Source organism: Hippopotamus amphibius, chromosome 1, assembly GCF_030028045.1.
Source record: "Hippopotamus amphibius kiboko isolate mHipAmp2 chromosome 1, mHipAmp2.hap2, whole genome shotgun sequence".
NCBI lineage: Eukaryota > Metazoa > Chordata > Mammalia > Artiodactyla > Hippopotamidae > Hippopotamus > Hippopotamus amphibius.
The window spans coordinates 126780673-126799182 of NC_080186.1; the positions used below are offsets into that span (position 1 = coordinate 126780673).

At 45.6% G+C, this 18510-nt stretch overlaps 1 protein-coding gene across 1 annotated transcript in view; it reads left to right on the forward strand.

The window, feature by feature from the left end:
• The first annotated feature begins 2521 nt into the window (after positions 1-2521).
• COL23A1 (collagen type XXIII alpha 1 chain) overlaps positions 2522-18510 on the forward strand; it is a 323197-nt gene continuing 307208 nt past the window's right edge. The window contains exon 1 of the mRNA XM_057727622.1: positions 2522-2976. Coding sequence (XP_057583605.1) covers positions 2689-2976 — 288 coding nt within the window. The 5' untranslated portion in view covers positions 2522-2688. The remainder of the gene's footprint in view (positions 2977-18510) is intronic.

Here is an 18510-nt window from a genome sequence, read left to right on the forward strand (position 1 = left end):
TGGTCTCCCTGAGGATTAGTGCCTATCGCTGACAGGTTAGCCATTTCAGAGGCAGCAGTAGCTAGACTGAGCTTGGTAATCTATATGCATGTTAGGGAATACAGTGGATTCCTCCCTTAACCCCCAGATCTGCTCTCCACCACTCTGACTCAGCTCTCTGCCCTTAGGAGGCTGACCTCTTTGTATTGCATCATCTGGGCTCCCGTGCCCTGTAGGTTTGGTCAGTGGAGGCCTGGCAGATAGGAGAGTAAGCAGAGAGAGAGTTTATTCCCCAGCTCCTTACCTTCCAAGCCTTGGTTTTGCAGAGGTGGTATCCTTTGACCGAAAGACACAGCTCCTGTTGAGCTGACCTTTGTTTAGCTCCAAGCATTCACAGGGTTCCCATGACAGTTATATAGGACTCCATACCTGTGCATTGGAGAGTCTGTTATAGATAGTGGTACTGGCTGAGGCTCTGCAAACAGGGAAGACAAACCCATCCCTAGAATGGGATGGGCTTCCTTCTTCTCTCCTCTTCAGCTAGAGACGGTAATGGCCTCCCACTGTTTATGCTCCAGAGTGATTCTTCAGCATAGCCTGTTGGCTTCCCTTAATGTGCCCCACCATATAGAGAGTTTCTACGATCAGACTGTCTTCAGTCTGAGGATGCCATCTCTTCCTTCCAGGACCCCAACTGACATAAGATAGAGTATTTTCTTCCTTGCCTTTTGAAATGAGTTGTAGATAGTAAACATATTTTCACCTTTCCTTAGTTCACTTGACAAATATTTTCCAGATCCTGTACTGTTCTTTGAGAAAACAGTGGTGAACAAGACAAAGGGGTAACTTTGTCTTGTTAATAACTTCAAATAGTGATAAATGATCCCCTGAGTAATCCTTCTGAGGACTGTGCGTGAAGCCTCCTTAGATTGGACAGTCTGGGTAGGTCTTTTGGAGATAGTGAGGTTTAAGGACCTGAGGACCTTGACCTGAAGGAGGAGCTTGCTCAAAGATCTGAGAGCAGGATATGTCAGATAGTGAGGCAGTAGCAAGGGCAAAGGCCAAAGGAACCAATGAGCTTGGCTTGTTCGATACACAGAAGCTTCTGGAATATAGTGAACAACATATGCAGGTGGTGGGCAGTGTGCCTATGTGTTTGTAGCAAGAATGAAGTGCCAACTTGTAATATGGTGTTGGCCTCTTTTCAAAGGAGACAATCCAGTTTGCTGAGCAAGTGCTTTTCAGACTATAGGGCATCCCCTAGATTTTAGCAAGACCTATCTATAACCACTTAACCATAACCCCAGGTTACCTACGGTCACAGCTACAAAGTTGCAGAGGTGATATGCCAACCATTTCTGTTGTATTCCAATCTCAGAGGCAATTTTCCCCTCCACATTAAGGGAGTGAGGAGGAACATGTCAGCTGAAGGTCCTCAGCAGTTTTAAGAGATAAGTAATCTGTCAGAGATGCTAAGAAATCCAAAGATACCCAGAGAGTGAGTGGGAAAATATAACAGGTCTCTTTTTTTTCAAAACACGGCTGTGGGTTTGCCCAAATTACAAAGATCCAGGCTAGTCTGTTGTTTTTACCTGAGTATTAGTGAAGTTAGTGGGAGAGTTAAATGGGACCCATGTTAGGATAAAATATGCCTGGTAGGAATCTGAGCCAGCAGAGAATGTGCCCGACTTCCAGCCTTGCCCCCGTTTCTTGAAAAAGACTGTTCATGCCCCTTGATTCTCATTCAGGCTTTCCAGCTTTAACCCTGTGGTGTACATTTGCATTAGAATCTCAGTATAGGTTAAACGTGATGCGTACTAGATGATTATTTGGGGCCAAGTTGTGTTTTCACTACAGAATTAAGCCATCAGCTCATCAAAAGTTAGAGTTCTTTTTCCCTATCTTTTGCATTTGTTAAAGTCTCCATCTTCTCAGATGAAAGCGTTCTCTAGGTCAGGAACAAGGTTTCCAGCACCACCTGTGAGTATTAGAGATTCTAAGAAGCATCCTTCCGCTAGGCGCAATCCCGGACCCTAACGGCGTCTGTGTGAACGCGCAGGAGGTCGCTTTCCGCCACTGAGCGGCGCTAGGGCACCATGTAGAAAGGATTCACTGTTTTCCGCGGGGTTTGAAGTTTTGAACTCAAAAAAAAAAAAAAAAGTGTCAGAAAGGTTAATTCACAAGTTGAGGGGAATTTTCCCAGAAAATGAAGGATGCTGCAGCCCGGGGTGAGCTGCAGAAGGCGCTCTGAGTCTCCGGGTGCACCGCAGACCTCTTGGGATCGCAGTGGGAATTCGGGCTGGGGAGTCGCAGAGGTGCAGGCGCGGGAGCGAGTGCAGCCAGGTGTCCAGAGCAGGTGAGGGCAGAGGTGAGCGCTGGCGCGCGGGGGAGGCTCCGAAGAGCCCGCGCCCTTCGCGCCCCCGCCCCCTCGCCGCGCGGGGCCGGCCGGGCCGCTCCTCCCCTGGGTGGGTCCCTGCTCCTTTTCTGGCAGGGTCTATTTGCATAGAGGAAACTGCCCAAAGTGGCCGCAGTGGAGGAGCTGGCGGCGGGGAAGGGGGCGTGCTCCGCGGTCCGCTGCTGCCCGGAGGCCAAGACCCGCGCCGGGCGGACCTCGTGCCTCGGGCTCCCCCGCGCGCTCCGGCACGCTCAGCCAGCGACCCCGGTTCTGTGCACCGCCCCCTCCGAGAGTCCACGCGCGACAAGCCCGCCATGAGTCCAGGCCCGGGTGCCGGCGGCCACGCGCGGAAGAGCGGCGCTGGGGGCGCGGGCGGCGCGGGGCTCCCCGCGACGGCAGCCGGGGCCTGGGCGGTGAGCGCGCTGTGCCTGCTGCTCTCCGCGGGCTCGGCCGTCGCCTGCCTGCTGCTGGGCGTGCAGGCGGCCGCGCTGCAGGGCCGGGTGGCGGCGCTCGAGGAGGAGCGGGAACTGCTGTGGCGCGCGGGGTCGCCGGACACCCTGGCCGCCTGGGCCGAGCCGCAACTGGAGCGCCTGCTGCGCGAGGTAAGGCGCGGCGCGCGGGGCTGGAGTGTCCGTGCGCCGGGAGCCGCGGCGCTGAGTAGTGGTCGCCCGCCGGCCGTGAGCGCGCGAGCCCGGCCGGGCAGCCTGCGCGGGATGACGGTGGGGAGGGGCAGGCTGCGGTGCCGGCTGCCGGGGGTCCTGCTGTTCCCGCTCAAGCCCCAGGGTCGGCCTGCGGGAAGAACAAGCTCGAAGGGCTGTGTAGGGGACGAGCAGGAGAAGGAAAAGGAAAGACTGCGGACTCTGAAATAACAGATCTGGAGCCGAGTCTCCACGGGTGTGTGCGCTCGCATCGGTGGCTCCCCGTCTGCGTTAAGCGCCCGCCTTCTTACCTGTGCACGGATAACGGAGAAGCTCTTGCTAGAAGTGTCTAGTAACTGTTGTCAGTGGTAGCAACTACTGTTCCCAACGCTGATATACCTGCAGAGGTGTGGGGCCCTTAGCAGATCAGAGGTTTCCTGGTGGCGGGAAGCCTCAGTCAGACCCGGGCTAGGGCCCTTGGAGGGACATGGTCAATCCAGCCTGCTCTGTCCGCCCTTAGCCCCTCAGGAAAGTGTTCAGGAGCAGCTCTATCTTGGAGGTGCTGTGCTGTGCCTGGGGCTGCTTGGGCTCAGCCCTCCCAGGGCAACCGAGACCTGGCCGGGGGGGCGGGGGGGGGGGGGTTGCCACCATCAGCTTGGCAGGGCAAAGGGAAGAAAAAACAGTCGAGGCCAAAAAATCCAGATTCTGATTTCAGCCGACAACGCCACGTGGGCGATGCCACCTGGGCACCGTGGACACAGCAGATCCTGAGTTTCATTGCTGGAAGCATCATATAAGACTTTGTGACACTTCTGTTAAGGTTGCTGCTACGTGTCTTCAAAGCACTCTCACCCATCATGTTGATCAAAACCTCCACTTTTGTGCAGCAGGGCACCTCCCCATAGAATGGTGGTGATAGACTGGCCACAGCACACCTGGCTGTGCTAGCTTCCCTCACCTGAGCCATCCTCTTCTTCCTAGGAAAGGCAGCTACCCCAAGATCCCAAGCATATCCCCCAAAGGGGCATCCTCAACTGTCCTATGAAAAGCAGCACAGGTTTCAAGGTAGAGGAGAGGGTGGGCAGGCCTATTACTACGGATTCCCCTGAACTGTGCCTGGCTGTGGTCTTTATTGATGTAGCCATGTATCCATTTTGAGTTAATTCAGATTCCTTACGGAGACTGGGAGAAGACTGTACCATGCCTTCTTGTTCACCACACCTATTTCTTAGTCACTTCAAGCCACTATTACATCTCTTCTAGCTTGATTTTGGGCAAAATAGCTGCTTTGTGAGATGATTTCCTATGTTCCTCTTGAAGGTGCCTGCAGACTTCAGAAATCTCTCTGGAGCCCCGCTGGCAACTCCTGGTGATGGTTTCATAATTGCAGCCCATTATCTTTTGGCAAATCCTGAGAGACTAGGGTCTTGAATTGATTTATGGAGGGCCAGTAAAATTTCTACCTGTTAGTGCTGTAACTGTGGCTGTTCTTTTGAATAGGGAGCCCTCTTACTTAGTAAAAAAAATAAACTGCAAGCTTTAATTGAGTAAATCAGAAATCCTGGTAAAACCTTTTACAAGGAACTTGCAAATTGTGTCCATTCTGATAGGGAGGAGAGACCTGGGAAAGTGGCCACTGCTGAGAAGTGTGGATTCTCAAGTCCTGAACTACGCAGGTCACAGGAGAGACTGCAGTGGCTTCATCCTGCTTCCATGGAGATATTGGGCAGAGTATTCCCCTCTCTCTCTCTCTCCATACCTGACTCCCCGCGCCCCCCCTCCTCATTAGTAAAGAAAAGGGAAAATTTCAAATCCTGGGATTTCCACTTGAAATTTGCTATGTCATTCCGCAGGCTATACCATTAATGTAGGACACATCTCAACACTTTGTGCTACTAGCTAACCAAGTTTGGTGTTGAGAAGTCTCTACTTGGAGCATCTGAGATGCCGCACTATAAATGCAGTTGGGATTGAGCTTCTGGCTGTTTGAGTGTCCTGTGAAAAGGCATCTCTTTCCCAGGGCACCAGTCTGTTCCTGCTTCTAGCCATTCATCTCACAAATATCGCTGGATGGGAAATGTACACAGCCTGGCTGGCGACCCTGAGAGTCCCTGGCTGAGATGAGAGGACTGTGGGAGGTGCGCAGTGGGAGTTGGTAATTGGCTTTAAATAGATGTGAAGATAATTTTAAAAAAACTATTCGATATGAAGGACAAATAATGAACTGAAAATCTCTTAAAGAAAGTACATTTGTACTTGAACATGTTTTTCAGATCTTATTTGTTCTCAGTGAAGCATCCTTTCAGCCCATGCTGAAGTAACTGTGTATGTGAGGGTGCCCTCCCTGCAGTTTGTCCTTTTACCAACAAGCTTGTTTTCAGGGAAGAGAAATCCTTGCCAACCATACACAATTTTAATGTCAGAAAAAATAAATAAAAAATAAGCCAACAGAAGCCACTGTTAATACGGGACCCTCTGTCTTTGTTCCCTTGGGAACAGAACTGTGAAATAACTTCTTTGGGAATGGCTGATGTGCCTGATAATGTACATACAGAAGCTACAAAAAAGGAATATTCATGATAACTCATGATTATTAAAGACCCTTCCCATGGTACAAAATGAAAGAAATGGTTTTCAGAAAATAAAAGCAATATTTTTGAGCAAGAATCATTAACGATAGTATCTTCAGTGTGATCCAAAAATATAAATGCAAAACAAGCATCTGATATTATGCTTTTAAAGTTCCTCCCCCATTAGTTATACCTATAGTTACAGTATTACAAAAGGTTAAATTTTAAAGTAAATAAAATAGTTGCTATATTTTAATGCAAGTAAATACAGTAAATATATTAATGCAAGGATTAAAGAAATATTTAGTTGTATTCAGAGGAAACTATTTCCAGCTTACAATGGATTTATTGTTGGCTGTTTGTCTTCCATTGTCTAGACCAATCAGTTTGAAAACAAGAAAAACCCGAGACTCAGGGTAAAATCAATCCCTTTCCTTCCCTACCATCAACTATATATATTGGTTAAGTTACCATGAAACCCAGAATCAAATGTCGCTTTTTTGGCCTCTGTGGCAGCTTGTCACTTGTCAGGACTGCGCTGTGATGTGTGCTTTAATAAAATACCAATTTTTGAATCCCACAGCACAACTGGAGATGGAGTATAAATCATAGCTACATTTATTTCCTTGACATTTCCTGGCTCCCAAACCAAAAAAACTTACTCCCAGTTACTTCCTGCCGTGCTCACTTTATCTCTCCACTCTTTTTTTTTTTTAATGCAACAGTTTAGGAGAGCTTTATAATAATAGCAGCATGTTTAGAATGAGCCAACTGTCGGGGCATTCCTTTCACAAACATTTTAAAATTGCTGAATTGGACTTTTACAGATTGGCTTTGAAGATTTGCAGCATCATTCCTGAAGTTGGGGGATCTGTAAACTGAATCAATTTATACCAGCAGGCAGGGAGGGGTAGATTATAAATGGGGTTTCAGTCCCACCATTTGCTAGTCTTGGCCTCTAACCACTTCAGCTTCCTGAGCACCAGCTTCCTTTCCCTAATATGATGGTCACAACTACCTGTGTAGTGATGAGCACATAAGATAATGTAGAGGGAAGTGTTGGTCAGTAAGTCTTTTGATGGCGAGTACCAGAATCCCCAAGTGTGATTCCTTAAACAATACCGTCATTGAATTATCTTGCATAACCAGAGAAGCCTGGAAGTCAGCCTACACATCCTGGGTTAGTTCAATGACTTGGCCATGACTGGGTGCCAGGTCATTGCCTGCCATTCTCTTGGTCTTTCCTCATGGTCACAAAGTGACTGCTGCAGCTCCAAGCATGTGTCTTCACACAAGAATAGCCAAGGTAGAAGGGAAGAGGGGAGGAAAAAGTCATCTTCTTGAGAGACTTTCTTTTTTATTTGAGTCAGGGAACTTTCCTTATAGCTGCCAGCCAGAACCAGGGCCAGTGGTCACCATCTTCGTGTCAAGGGTGATGTGGTTGCCACAAGAGGCTTTGGCCCAAGCTTGGTTCATCCTCTGAGTCTGGGCATGTTGCCAGTGGAACAGAATTGCAGCTTTGTGAGGAAAGGAGCCTAGGAATGGCTATTGGGGAGCAGCCAACAGTGTCAGGTGGGTGCCCTAGAATGTTACCTTAGAGGAGGACAGGGCAGGGGTGGGTGGAGGGGAATTTATCCATTGTCCTGCCACAGTTTGCATAACCGTACCCCCATCACTGCTCCACACTTTGGGAACACTCTCCAGTTGCAAAATTTCTGTTTCCCTCAGGGTCCTAGTCACCAGCCCTGACTCTAGCCATTGTCAAAGGCAAGATTGATACGTTTGGGGTTCTCTCAGGCGCAATCCCATGCGTTGTAGTTTGTGGTCTTTAGCCCTTAAGCACATGCTGTTCTGATCCCAAAGTGACTGGCTGGGCCTCCTCACTGGGGATGGCACTCTAGGGTCCTGCCTTCCAACTCTTCCTACATCGTGGCGTACACCAAAAAAGGATGATACCTGCACATCCGGCTGCAGTAAAGCTGCCTGGACTGGAGGGAACTGGCCCAGGCACTCCGAGGACCAAGGAGATCAGTGCACCTGAAAACATGTGTGGTGCCCATACCCATCTGGTGTGCCCAGGCTGCTCTGTGTCCCCTCCTTACCCCAACCCCTGCCATAGGCCCCCTTGGCTTTTTCGACAACCATGTTTCACGGTGGCCTCCAAATCCCCTTCCTGAGTGCATACAATTAGAATCATGGTCCCCAGAGTAGGGTGTCACTTTTACCTTCATTGAGCATCATCTCATCAGATCCCACCTTTCTAGTTGCCTTTGGATCCTTATACTTTCAAATAGCAATGTGACAGGACCCTTACTCAGGCCCTGTATCATCTACCCCTCTCTGCCCAACTGGCTTCATTAAAAAGGGTATTGGGGAGAGAAAAGATGGCGGCGAAGTAGAGAGACGTGGAGTGCATCCCTCTCCACAGATGCATTGGGAATGCATGGAAGGACGCAGTAATTCCCACAGAGAACCAGCTGAACACCAGCAGACGGCCTCGGACACCAGAAAGGGCTGCGGGGAGCCCGACATAGCCGGCATCCCAGAAGAAGAAGAAAATAAGAAAGGATCTGAGAAAATATTTGAAGAGGTTATAGTGGAAAACTTCCCCAACATGGGAAAGGAAATAATTCACCAAGTCCAAGAAGCACAGAGAGTCCCATACAGAATAAACCCAAGGAGAAATACACCAAGGCACATATTAATCAAACTAATGACAATTAAACACAAAGAAAAAATATTAAAAGCAGCAAGAGAAAAGCAACAAACAACATATAAGGGAAAACCCATCAGGATAACAGCTGACCTTTCTACAGAAACTCTGCAGGCCAGAAGGGAATGGCAGGATATACTGAAAGTCCTGAAAGACAGAAACCTACAGCCAAGAATACTCTACCCAGCAAGAATCTCATTCAGATTTGAGGGAGAAATCAAAAGCTTTCCAGACAAGCAAAAGTTCAGAGAATTCAGCACCACCAAACCAGCCTTACAACAGGTGCTAAAGGAACTTCTCTAAGTAGGACACACAAGAAAAGGAAAACACCTACAAATACAAACCCAAAACAATTAAGAAAATGGTAATTGGAACACACATGTCAATAATCACTTTAAATGTAAATGGATTAAATGCGCCAACCAAAAGACACAGACTGGCTGAATGGATACAAAAACAAGACCCGTCTATATGCTGCCTACAAGAAACCCACTTCAGACCAAGGGATACATATAGACTGAAAGGAAAGGGATGGAAAAAGATATTCCATGCAAATGGAAGTCAAAAGAAAGCTGGAGTAGCAATACTCATATCAGACAAATTAGACTTGAAAGTAAAGACTATTACAAGAGACAAGGAAGGACACTACATAATGATCAAGGGATCCATTCAAGAAGAACATATCACAATGGTAAATATCTATGCCCCCAATATAGGAGCACCTCAATACATAAGGCAAATGCTAACAGCTATAAAAGGGGACATCGACAGTAACACAATAATAGTGGGAGACTTGAACACCCCACTTACATCAATGGACAGATCATCCAAACAGAAAATAAATAAAGACACACAAGCTTTAAATGACACATTAGACCATCTTGACTTAATTGATATTTATAGGACATTCCATCCAAAAACAACAGACTACACTTTCTTCTCAAGTGCACACAGAACATTTTCCAGGATAGATCACATCTTGGGTCACAAATCAAACCTCAGCAAATTCAAGAAAATTGAAATCATATCAAGCATCTTCTCAGACCACAACGCCATGAGACTAGATATCAATTACAGGAAAAAAACTGCAAAAAATACAAACACATGGAGGCTAAACAATTCACTCTTAAACAACCAAGGAATCACTAAAGAAATCAAAGAGGAAATCAAAAAATATCTAGAAACAAATGACAATGAAAACACAACAACCCAAAACCTATGGGATGCAGCAAAAGCAGTTCTAAGAGGGAAGTTTATAGCAATACAGTCCTACCTTAAGAAACAAGAAAATGATCGAATAAACAACCTAACCTTACACCTCAAACAACTAGAGAAAGAAGAACAAAGAAACCCCAAAGTGAGCAGAAGGAAAGAAATCATAAAGATCAGAGCAGAAATAAAGGAAAAAGAAAGGAAAGAAACCATAAGAAAAATAAATAAAACTAAAAGCTGGTTCTTTGAGAAGATTAACAAAATTGATAAACCATTAGCCAGACTCATCAAGAAAAACAGGGAGAAGATGCAAATCAACAGAATTAGAAATGAAAAAGGAGAAGTAACAACGGACACCTCAGAAATACAAAACATCATGAGAGACTACTACAAGCAACTCTATGCCAATCAATTGGATCACCTGGAAGAAATGGATACATTCTTAGAAAAATACAATCTTCCAACACTGAACCAGGAAGAAATAGAAACCATGAACAGACCAATCACAAGTACGGAAATTGAGGCAGTGATTAAAAATCTCCCAACACACAAAAGCCCAGGGCCAGATGGGTTCACGGGCGAATTCTATCAAACATTTCGAGAAGAGTTAACACCTATCCTTCTCAAACTCTTCCAAAATATTGCAGAAGGTGGAGCACTCCCAAACTCATTCTACGAGGCTACCATCACCCTGATACCAAAACCAGGCAAAAATGTCCCAAAAAATAGAAAACTACAGACCAATATCACTGATGAATATAGATGCAAAAATCCTCAACAAAATACTAGCTAACAGACTCCAACAGCACATTCAAAAAATCATACACCATGATCAAGTGGGGTTTATCCCTGGGATGCAAGGATTCTTCAATATATGCAAATCAATCAACGTGATACATCATATCAACAAATTGAAGGATAAAAACCATATGATCATTTCAATAGATGCAGAAAAAGCTTTTGACAAAGTTCAACATCCATTTATGATAAAAGCTCCCCAGAAAATGGGCATAGAAGGAAATTACCTCAACATACTAAAAGCCATATATGAAAAACCAAAAGCCAATATTGTTCTCAATGGGGAAAAACTGGAAGAATTCCCTCTAAGAACAGGAACAAGACAAGGGTGTCCACTCTCACCACTATTATTCAACATAGTTTTGGAAGTTTTAGCCACAGCAATCAGAGAAGAAAAAGAAATCAAAGGAATCCAAATTGGAAAAGAAGAAGTAAAATTGTCACTCTTTGCAGATGACATGATATTATATATAGAAAACCCTAAAGACTCTACCAGAAAACTGCTAGCACTAATTGATGAGTTTAGTAAAGCAGCAGGATACAACATTAATGCACAGAAATCTCTTGCATTCCTATACACTAACAACGGAAGAGCAGAAAGAGAAATGAAGGGAACTCTCCCATTTACCATTGCAACCAAAAGAATCAAATACCTAGGAATAAACCTGCCTAAGGAGGCAAATGATCTGTATGCAGAAAACTTTAAGACATTGATGAAAGAAATCAAAGAAGACACAAACAGATGGAGGGACATACCATGTTCCTGGATTGGAAGAATCAACATCGTGAAAATGTCTGTACTACCCAAAGCAATTTACAGATTCAATGCAATCCCAATCAAATCACCAATGGCATTTTTCACAGAACTAGAGCAAGAAATCTTATGATTTGTATGGAAATGTAAAAGACCCCGAATAGCCAAAGCAATCTTGAGAAGGAAAAATGGAGTTGGTGGAATCAGGCTTCCTGACTTCAAACTATACTACAAGGCCATAGTGAGCAAGACAGTATGGTACTGGCACAAAAATAGAAAGGAAGATCAATGGAATAGAATAGAGAACTCAGAAGTAAACCCAAACACATATGGGCACCTTATCTTTGACAAAGGAGGCACGAGTATACAATGGAAAAAAGACAGCCTCTTCAATAAGTGGTGCTGGGAAAATTGGACAGCAACATGTAAAAGAATGAAATTAGAACACTTCCTAACACCATCCACAAAAATAAACTCCAAATGGATTAAAGACCTACATTTAAGGCCAGACACGATAAAACTCCTAGAGGAAAACATAGGCAGAACACTCTATGACATACATCAAAGCAAGATCCTTTTTGACCCACCTCCTAGAATCATGGAAATAAAATCAAGAATAAATGAATGGGACCTCATGAAACTTAAAAGCTTTTGCACAGCAAAAGAAACCATAAACAAGACTAAAAGGCAACCCTCAGAATGGGAAAAAATAATTGCCTATGAAACAACGGACAAAGGATTAACCTCCAAAATAGACAAGCAGCTCATGAAGCTTCATACCAAAAAAGCAAATAACCCAATCCACAAATGGGCAGAAGACCTAAATAGACATTTCTCCAAAGAAGACATACAGATGGCCAACAAACACATGAAAAGATGCTCAACATCACTAATCATCAGAGAAATGCAAGTCAAAGCCACAATGAGGTATCACCTCACACCAATCAGAATGGCCATCATCACAAAGTCTGGAAACCACAAATGTTGGAGAGGGTGTGGAGAAAAGGGAACTCTCCTGCACTGTTGGTGGGACTGTAAGTTGGTACAGCCACTATGGAAAACAATTTGGAGGTTCCTTAAAAAACTACAAATAGAACTACCATGTGATCCAGTAATCCCACTCCTGGGCATATACCCAAAGAAAACCATAATCCCAAAAGAAACTTGTACCATCATGTTTATTGCAGCACTATTTACAATAGCCAGGACATGGAAGCAACCTAAATGCCCATCAACAAATGAATGGATACAGAAGATGTGGCATATATATATACAATGGAATATTACTCAGCTATAAAAAGGGATGAGATGGAGCTATATGTAATGAGGTGGATAGAACTACAATCTGTCATACATAGTGAAGTAAGTCAGAAAGAGAAGGACAAATATTGTATGCTAACTCACATATACGGAATCTAAAAATGGTACTGATGAACTCAGTGACAAGAACAAGGATGCAGATACAGAGAATGGACTGGAGAACTCGAGGTACGGGAAGGGGGCGGGGGGTGAAGGGGAAACTGAGATGAAGCGAGAGAGTAGCACAGACATATATATACTACCAACTGTAAAATAGTCAGTGGGAAGTTGTTGTATAATAAAGGGAGTCCAACTTGAGGATGGAAGATGCCTTAGAGGACTGGGACAGGGAGGGTGGGGGGGACTCGAGGGGGTGGAGTCAAGGAAGGTAGGGAATACGGGGATATGTATATAAAAACAGATGATTGAACCTGGTGTACCCCCAAAAAAATAAAAAATAAAAAATAAAAATTTAAAAAAAATTAAAAAAAAAAAAAAAAAAGGGTATTGGCTTGAGTCACTGAAATGTCCAGGGAATTGTCTGCTCAGGCACAGCTAGATGTGCCTTAATTTTGTGTTTCTTTGTGTTGGCTTCATATTTGTGAAGGATGCCCTCACTCTTCCCATGAAATGGCAGGGCAGCTGCCAGCAGCCCCAGGTCTGTATCCTCAGCATTAGAGTTTCTCTTTCCCAGTAGCCCCCGGACTCACTCCAATGGTCAATGTGGATTACATGCACCCGTCACTGACATGAGCCGGGCAGCATCTCATCTTGGGGGTCAGGGATTTGTGCACCTGTGCACATCTTTTGTGTACCCCACTGGAACTGAAAGGACCAGGAGTGGAGAATGGTCCCCAAAGGACAATTTGGAGTGCTATTATTAGGAGGGGAAGAAGACATGGGGCCAATGAAACCAAGTAGATGAGAGGCTTGAGCAATAAGCTGGAGCCACATCCTGGAGAAATTCTTCCTCAGTGACTTGAAATCCAGCTAAAGGATTTTTGACCTAACGCTGATTTTTGATCTGGCTGGTGGTCTAATGGGATAGGCAGTAGGTTGGTAGATATTTGTCCTGTAGGTGTTTATGTATACTGATAAATTTGGGTTTATCTGTGGTAGTATCAAAATCAGTATTTCTCTCTGAATAGAATGCGCTCACAAAATGCGAGCTTAACAAATTATAGGATAACTTAAAATCTTAAAACTTCCCCACAACAGCATCATGAGTTGTGGAAGACAGAGATTATTGTCCTTGTTTTACAAGGGAGAAATGTCACTGAGAGGGAGCATGTAGGCCAGGCCTGGGCCCCCTCAGGTCAGCAGGAGGCCTTGGAAGGAGGACTGATAAGGACAGGCATGTTCTCTCCACCCTCTGTATGAGTTTATGTCCAGCTGAGGTCAGTGAGGGCCACCTGCTGCCTGGGCCCACCTTCCTCAGCCCACTTTCTGTCTTTCTTTTTTTAAGTCTTTATTGAATTTGTTACAATATTGTTTCTGTTTTATGTTTTGGTTTTTTGGCCTTGAGGCATGTGGGATCTCAGCTCCCCAACCAGGGATCAGACTCGCACCCCCTGCATTGGAAGGTGAGGTTTAACCAGTGGACCGCCTGGTTCCACTTTCATCCACTTCCCAAGGAGTGTAGTCGTGAGGAAGGAGGTTCCTCTCCAGCCTGGTTGAGGAGTGTTGGGGCGCCCTGAGTCCCGTGACCTGGACCAGTGAGGCCAGGAGGTTGCCCAGCTTTGCCTGGTGCCATGTGTCATGGTGGCCTTGAGGGGCCTGAGTTTGAAGAGAAAGCACTGTGGACAAGGAATCAGAAGGCCACTGTCTTTAGTCTGTTCAAGCTGCTGTTACAAAATGCTAGGGACTGGGTGGCTTAAACAACAGATATTTATTTCTCACAGTTGTGGAGGCTGGAAGTCCAAGATCAGGGCGCCTGGGCGCCAGCAGATTTGATGTCTGGTTCATAGACGGCCGTCTTCTCACTGTGTCCTCTCAGGGCAGACAGAAGGGGTGAGGGGGTCTCTTTTATAAGAACACTAATCCCATTCATGAGGCTCTACCTCAAAGCCCCCATCTCCTAATACCATCACATGAATTGCACGGGGGCAGGGGGCACAAACATTCCATCTATAGCAGCCCCTCACCCGCTGGCTGTGTGGCCCAGGCTGGTCCAGGGCATCAGTTCCCTGGGGGAGGTGGGGCTGAGAGCCTGTGGGGAGGGGCCCGAGGTGTTTCAGGGAGAGGAGGGAGAGCTGGATGGAATAGCTTTTGCAGCCCAGGGTGAGTTCTGAGCACTGGATCCCACTGTTCTTCAATGTTAGGGTCCCACAGGGCTTTGATGTAATCCTGCACCTTCAGGGAGCCCTCTCCTTGACCACAGATTTCTGCATGTTTCTGCCTTTTCCCTTCATAATTCTGCCCCTGCCCCCACTAGACATGGCTAGGTGCTGGTGGGAGAGAGATTTCTGGCAAAGCCTGTTCTCTTTGCTCAGCAGCTCCCTGGCTCCTACTGCTCCTGGGCTGTGGCCGCCTCCTTTAGGATGTTAGAACCAAGGTTGGGAAAGAGCACACCTGCTTGGCAACCCTTCCCTTTCCTCCTTTTTTAAAACTTAAATAACCAAGATGGATGTCAATTTAACATGATTAATGTTATTGATACTCCCACCAGCCTAAAACAAGGACTGTTGAACCTTTTTCATGATCCCTTCCAGTCCTTACCTGGATGGACAGATTTATGTGTACCTAAACGTGCACACCATTTACACCCTGCTTGTGTATGTTTCAACCTTTCATCAAAAACATTTTTGCAGGTGCTGCAGAGTCTTTATGGTCATGTTTCATGACCACATAGGATTGCATCAGTGGAATCTGCATCCCTCTGTTAACAGGGCATCTAGGGCCCTCCACATCTTTGTTGGCAAAGTACAGCTGATGATTTTGTGAGGAAAGTTTCTTACTTCTGTTATTTTTTATGATGAAGAATAACTGCCTAAAGAGGATCATTTTTAGGGCTTTGTTTTTTGTCTTGATTTTGGAACATCCAAGTTTGTCCATGACATACATGTTCATCCTCCTGTGGAATTCCAAAACTATTGCACCATTGTGAAATCATGCTTCAAGTTTTACGATGGGAAAAGTGGATTTAATCTGTCTTTTGGTTGAACTTTTATTTCAGTTGGGTTTTTTGTTGAAAGCATAAGCAAAAAGCAAATGAGAAGTCTTAAAATAAGATTTGGAATAACTCTGAAGATTTCCTCTCAGAATTAGGCTCATTTGTTTGTTTGGTGCCAAACCCTCCTTGAGCAGTGTTTCCTAGGGCCAGGCACTGCACTCGATCTGTGCTGCGACTTCTAATTCTGTGAACAAATGTAACTGTGTTTGGTAAACTTCTCCGTAGGCCACACGCATCCTCCAGCTCTTCCCAGATTGATTTTCTCCATGTGTAGGATCAGGATTAATCTTTAGTTGTTGACACAGGCACTTAGAAAACATCCCTTCATCATGTCCAGAAACATATTTCAGTACTAAGTGCCAACCATTGGGAGAAAAAATAAGTTTGCAGATATAATTTTTTAAAAAACTTGTTATGCCTGCCCTACCAAATTTTATTTTATTTTATTTTATTTAGTATTATTTTGCCTCACTACATGCTTGTGGGATCTTAGTTGCCTGGCCGGGGATTGAACCTGGGCCCTCGGCAGTGAAAGTGCGGAATCCTAACCACTGGACTACCAGGGAATTCCCTGCAGATATAGTTTTAAAGAAAGGCATGTCAGTGTATTCCCAGAGGCTACAGTGTACTCCCGGGGACTCCTGGTGCCTACCATGGACAGAAGGTTCACATATTCGTCCTTGTGGTGTTTCTTATAGCCCCATCCCAACCCCTGAGAGGTGGGCTTCACCCTCCCAGACGTGGCAGTGAACAACCCCAGGTGGCAGTGTGCACCAGAGCCTGGGTGACCTGACTCCTAGCTCTGAGCCCTTTCTGCAGCCTCACAGCAGCCCACCCCCCACCCTGCCGCCCACGGAAACAATACTTTAGCTTGGAGAAGTGGCAGCTTTCTGCCAGTGTGGACATCCTCTGCAGGTGTCCAATGTGTAGGGTGGCAGGGAAGACTTTAGCTTTAAGCAGAACTGGGTTCACATCCCAGCTCTGCCATTTCCCAGCTGTGTAGCTTCAGGTAAATGACTGTTTTTCCAAACCTCAGTTTGCTCATCTGTTAAATGGGGATTATAGTACTTGCCTCATAGGGTTTCTGTGGGAATTAAACAAGTTGATATGTCCGAAATGCTCAATGCATCATGCATATCCTGAAAATGGTTCTTCTTGTTGGAATGCTTTCTTGGAATCCAGAAGGAAGGTCTCTGTTTGCTAATTGGACAGGAGGTCCTGTGGTTACAAGGATGATCTTAAGATCTTTTTACCCCTGGGGTTCTGCCATCCTATTAAGGCCATACAGAAGCGAAAAACATGACAAGTCTCTGAGTCAATGATGGAGAAATGTGACTTGGTTGTTGAAGAAAAGCAAAGCCTGCATTAACTTCATAGCCCCATTTTTTTCAGTCTCTTATTTGAGCAGAATGAGATTTTCCATTTAAATAAAAAATTTCAGTTTTGACCAAAATAAAAATCTAATTATTTACGAAAATTATTATATGGATTTTTCCTTGTGAAAGGGCTCTCAAACACCCGATAAATTTGCTTTCATTAATGAGTCTGTTTTTGTGATTATGCAGCGTGGCACAAACACCCCCAAATGCTCACGATTAAACTGATGAAGTAGAGGCCACACACATCTGCTGCGATTCGTATTGGTAAATGAGAAAATCTTTATTTTTCTGATGTAACCACAAAATCTTGGGTGGGGGAAGTGCTTTCCAGTGGGTAATGTGAACTTTTAAAACAGAACTTGCTTCCACCTTTATGTTGTGAAACAAATCATAAAGTAGTTAGAATTCTGGTGTTTCCAGAGGACAATTTAAATAAAATCTTCTTAACTTGGGCCTCCAAGGAGGATCATCATGCAAAAATCAGGGTCTGTCCATTTATTTAACGATGGCTTTTTGTGTGATGTGTGGGCTGTTATCATCTGTAGCATCTTGTTTTCAGACCCATCATGTGGTTCAGATAAATGAAGGATAAGTTCACATGGTGATGGGATTAGAGTGTGTGTATGTGTGAGGGGGAGCCTAGAGCTGCCTCTACACTGGCCACCGTGTCCTGAGGCAAATTAGTTGGCTTTTCCAAGCTTCAGCTTCCTCCTCTGGGAAAAGGGTGATGGTGTCTGCTTCACTGCTTTTCTGTGAGGGTAGAGTAAGGCCCCTTTCCAGGACTGCCCTGGACGGTGAGGGGCCGGCAGTTCCCTCCTCATCTACTCCCTACTTGGCTAATCCTAGCCACGGGGCTGCTGGAACTGCTAAAAGTGCCAGGTCCTTCCTGGGGACAGGTCCTCTTCCTCCTTTCAGCTCCTGTGATGAAGCTCACACCTTAGGCATGAGTTGAGCTGGAAGAAGCACCATAGAATCACTCAGCCCAGCTGGTCCTGGTTCTGCTGATGATCTCTTCCTGGGCTTTTGTTCAGTTAGCTCTGCCTCTATGAGTCCATGCCCCAGGCAGGTCTGGCCACTGCGCATTCTTATTCATCTTCCTACATATTCTCAACTGTGTCTCCCTTCCCCCACCCCATCAACCCTCACTGCCTCTCATTGCTTGTGGGCTGATAAGGTCAAAATGTCTCCATCTGCCCAGCTGTCAAGGCCTCAGGTCCACTGAGCCTCCTCACTACCTCCTCTCACTTCAGTTCACCTGCGGATGGTGGGGAATGTGAAGAGGTGTGGGGTGGGCGCAGGGGTGTATGAGGGGCCCCATCTGTATCCGTGTGCTGTGCTGCCCTACCAAAGCACCAGACGTTTCTTCTCTCATGATTCTAAAGGCTAGAAGTCTGAGATCCCACAGTCAGCAGGTTGGTTCCTCCCGAGGCCTCTGTCCTTGGCTTGCAGATGGCCATCTTCTTCCTGTGTCCTCACGTGGCCTTCCTTCTGTGTGTTTCTGTGTCTGAATCTCCTCTTACTAAGAGTATAGTGGATGAGGGCCCACTCTGTGACCTTATTTTAACTTAATTACCTCTTTAAAAACCCTATCACAAAGATAG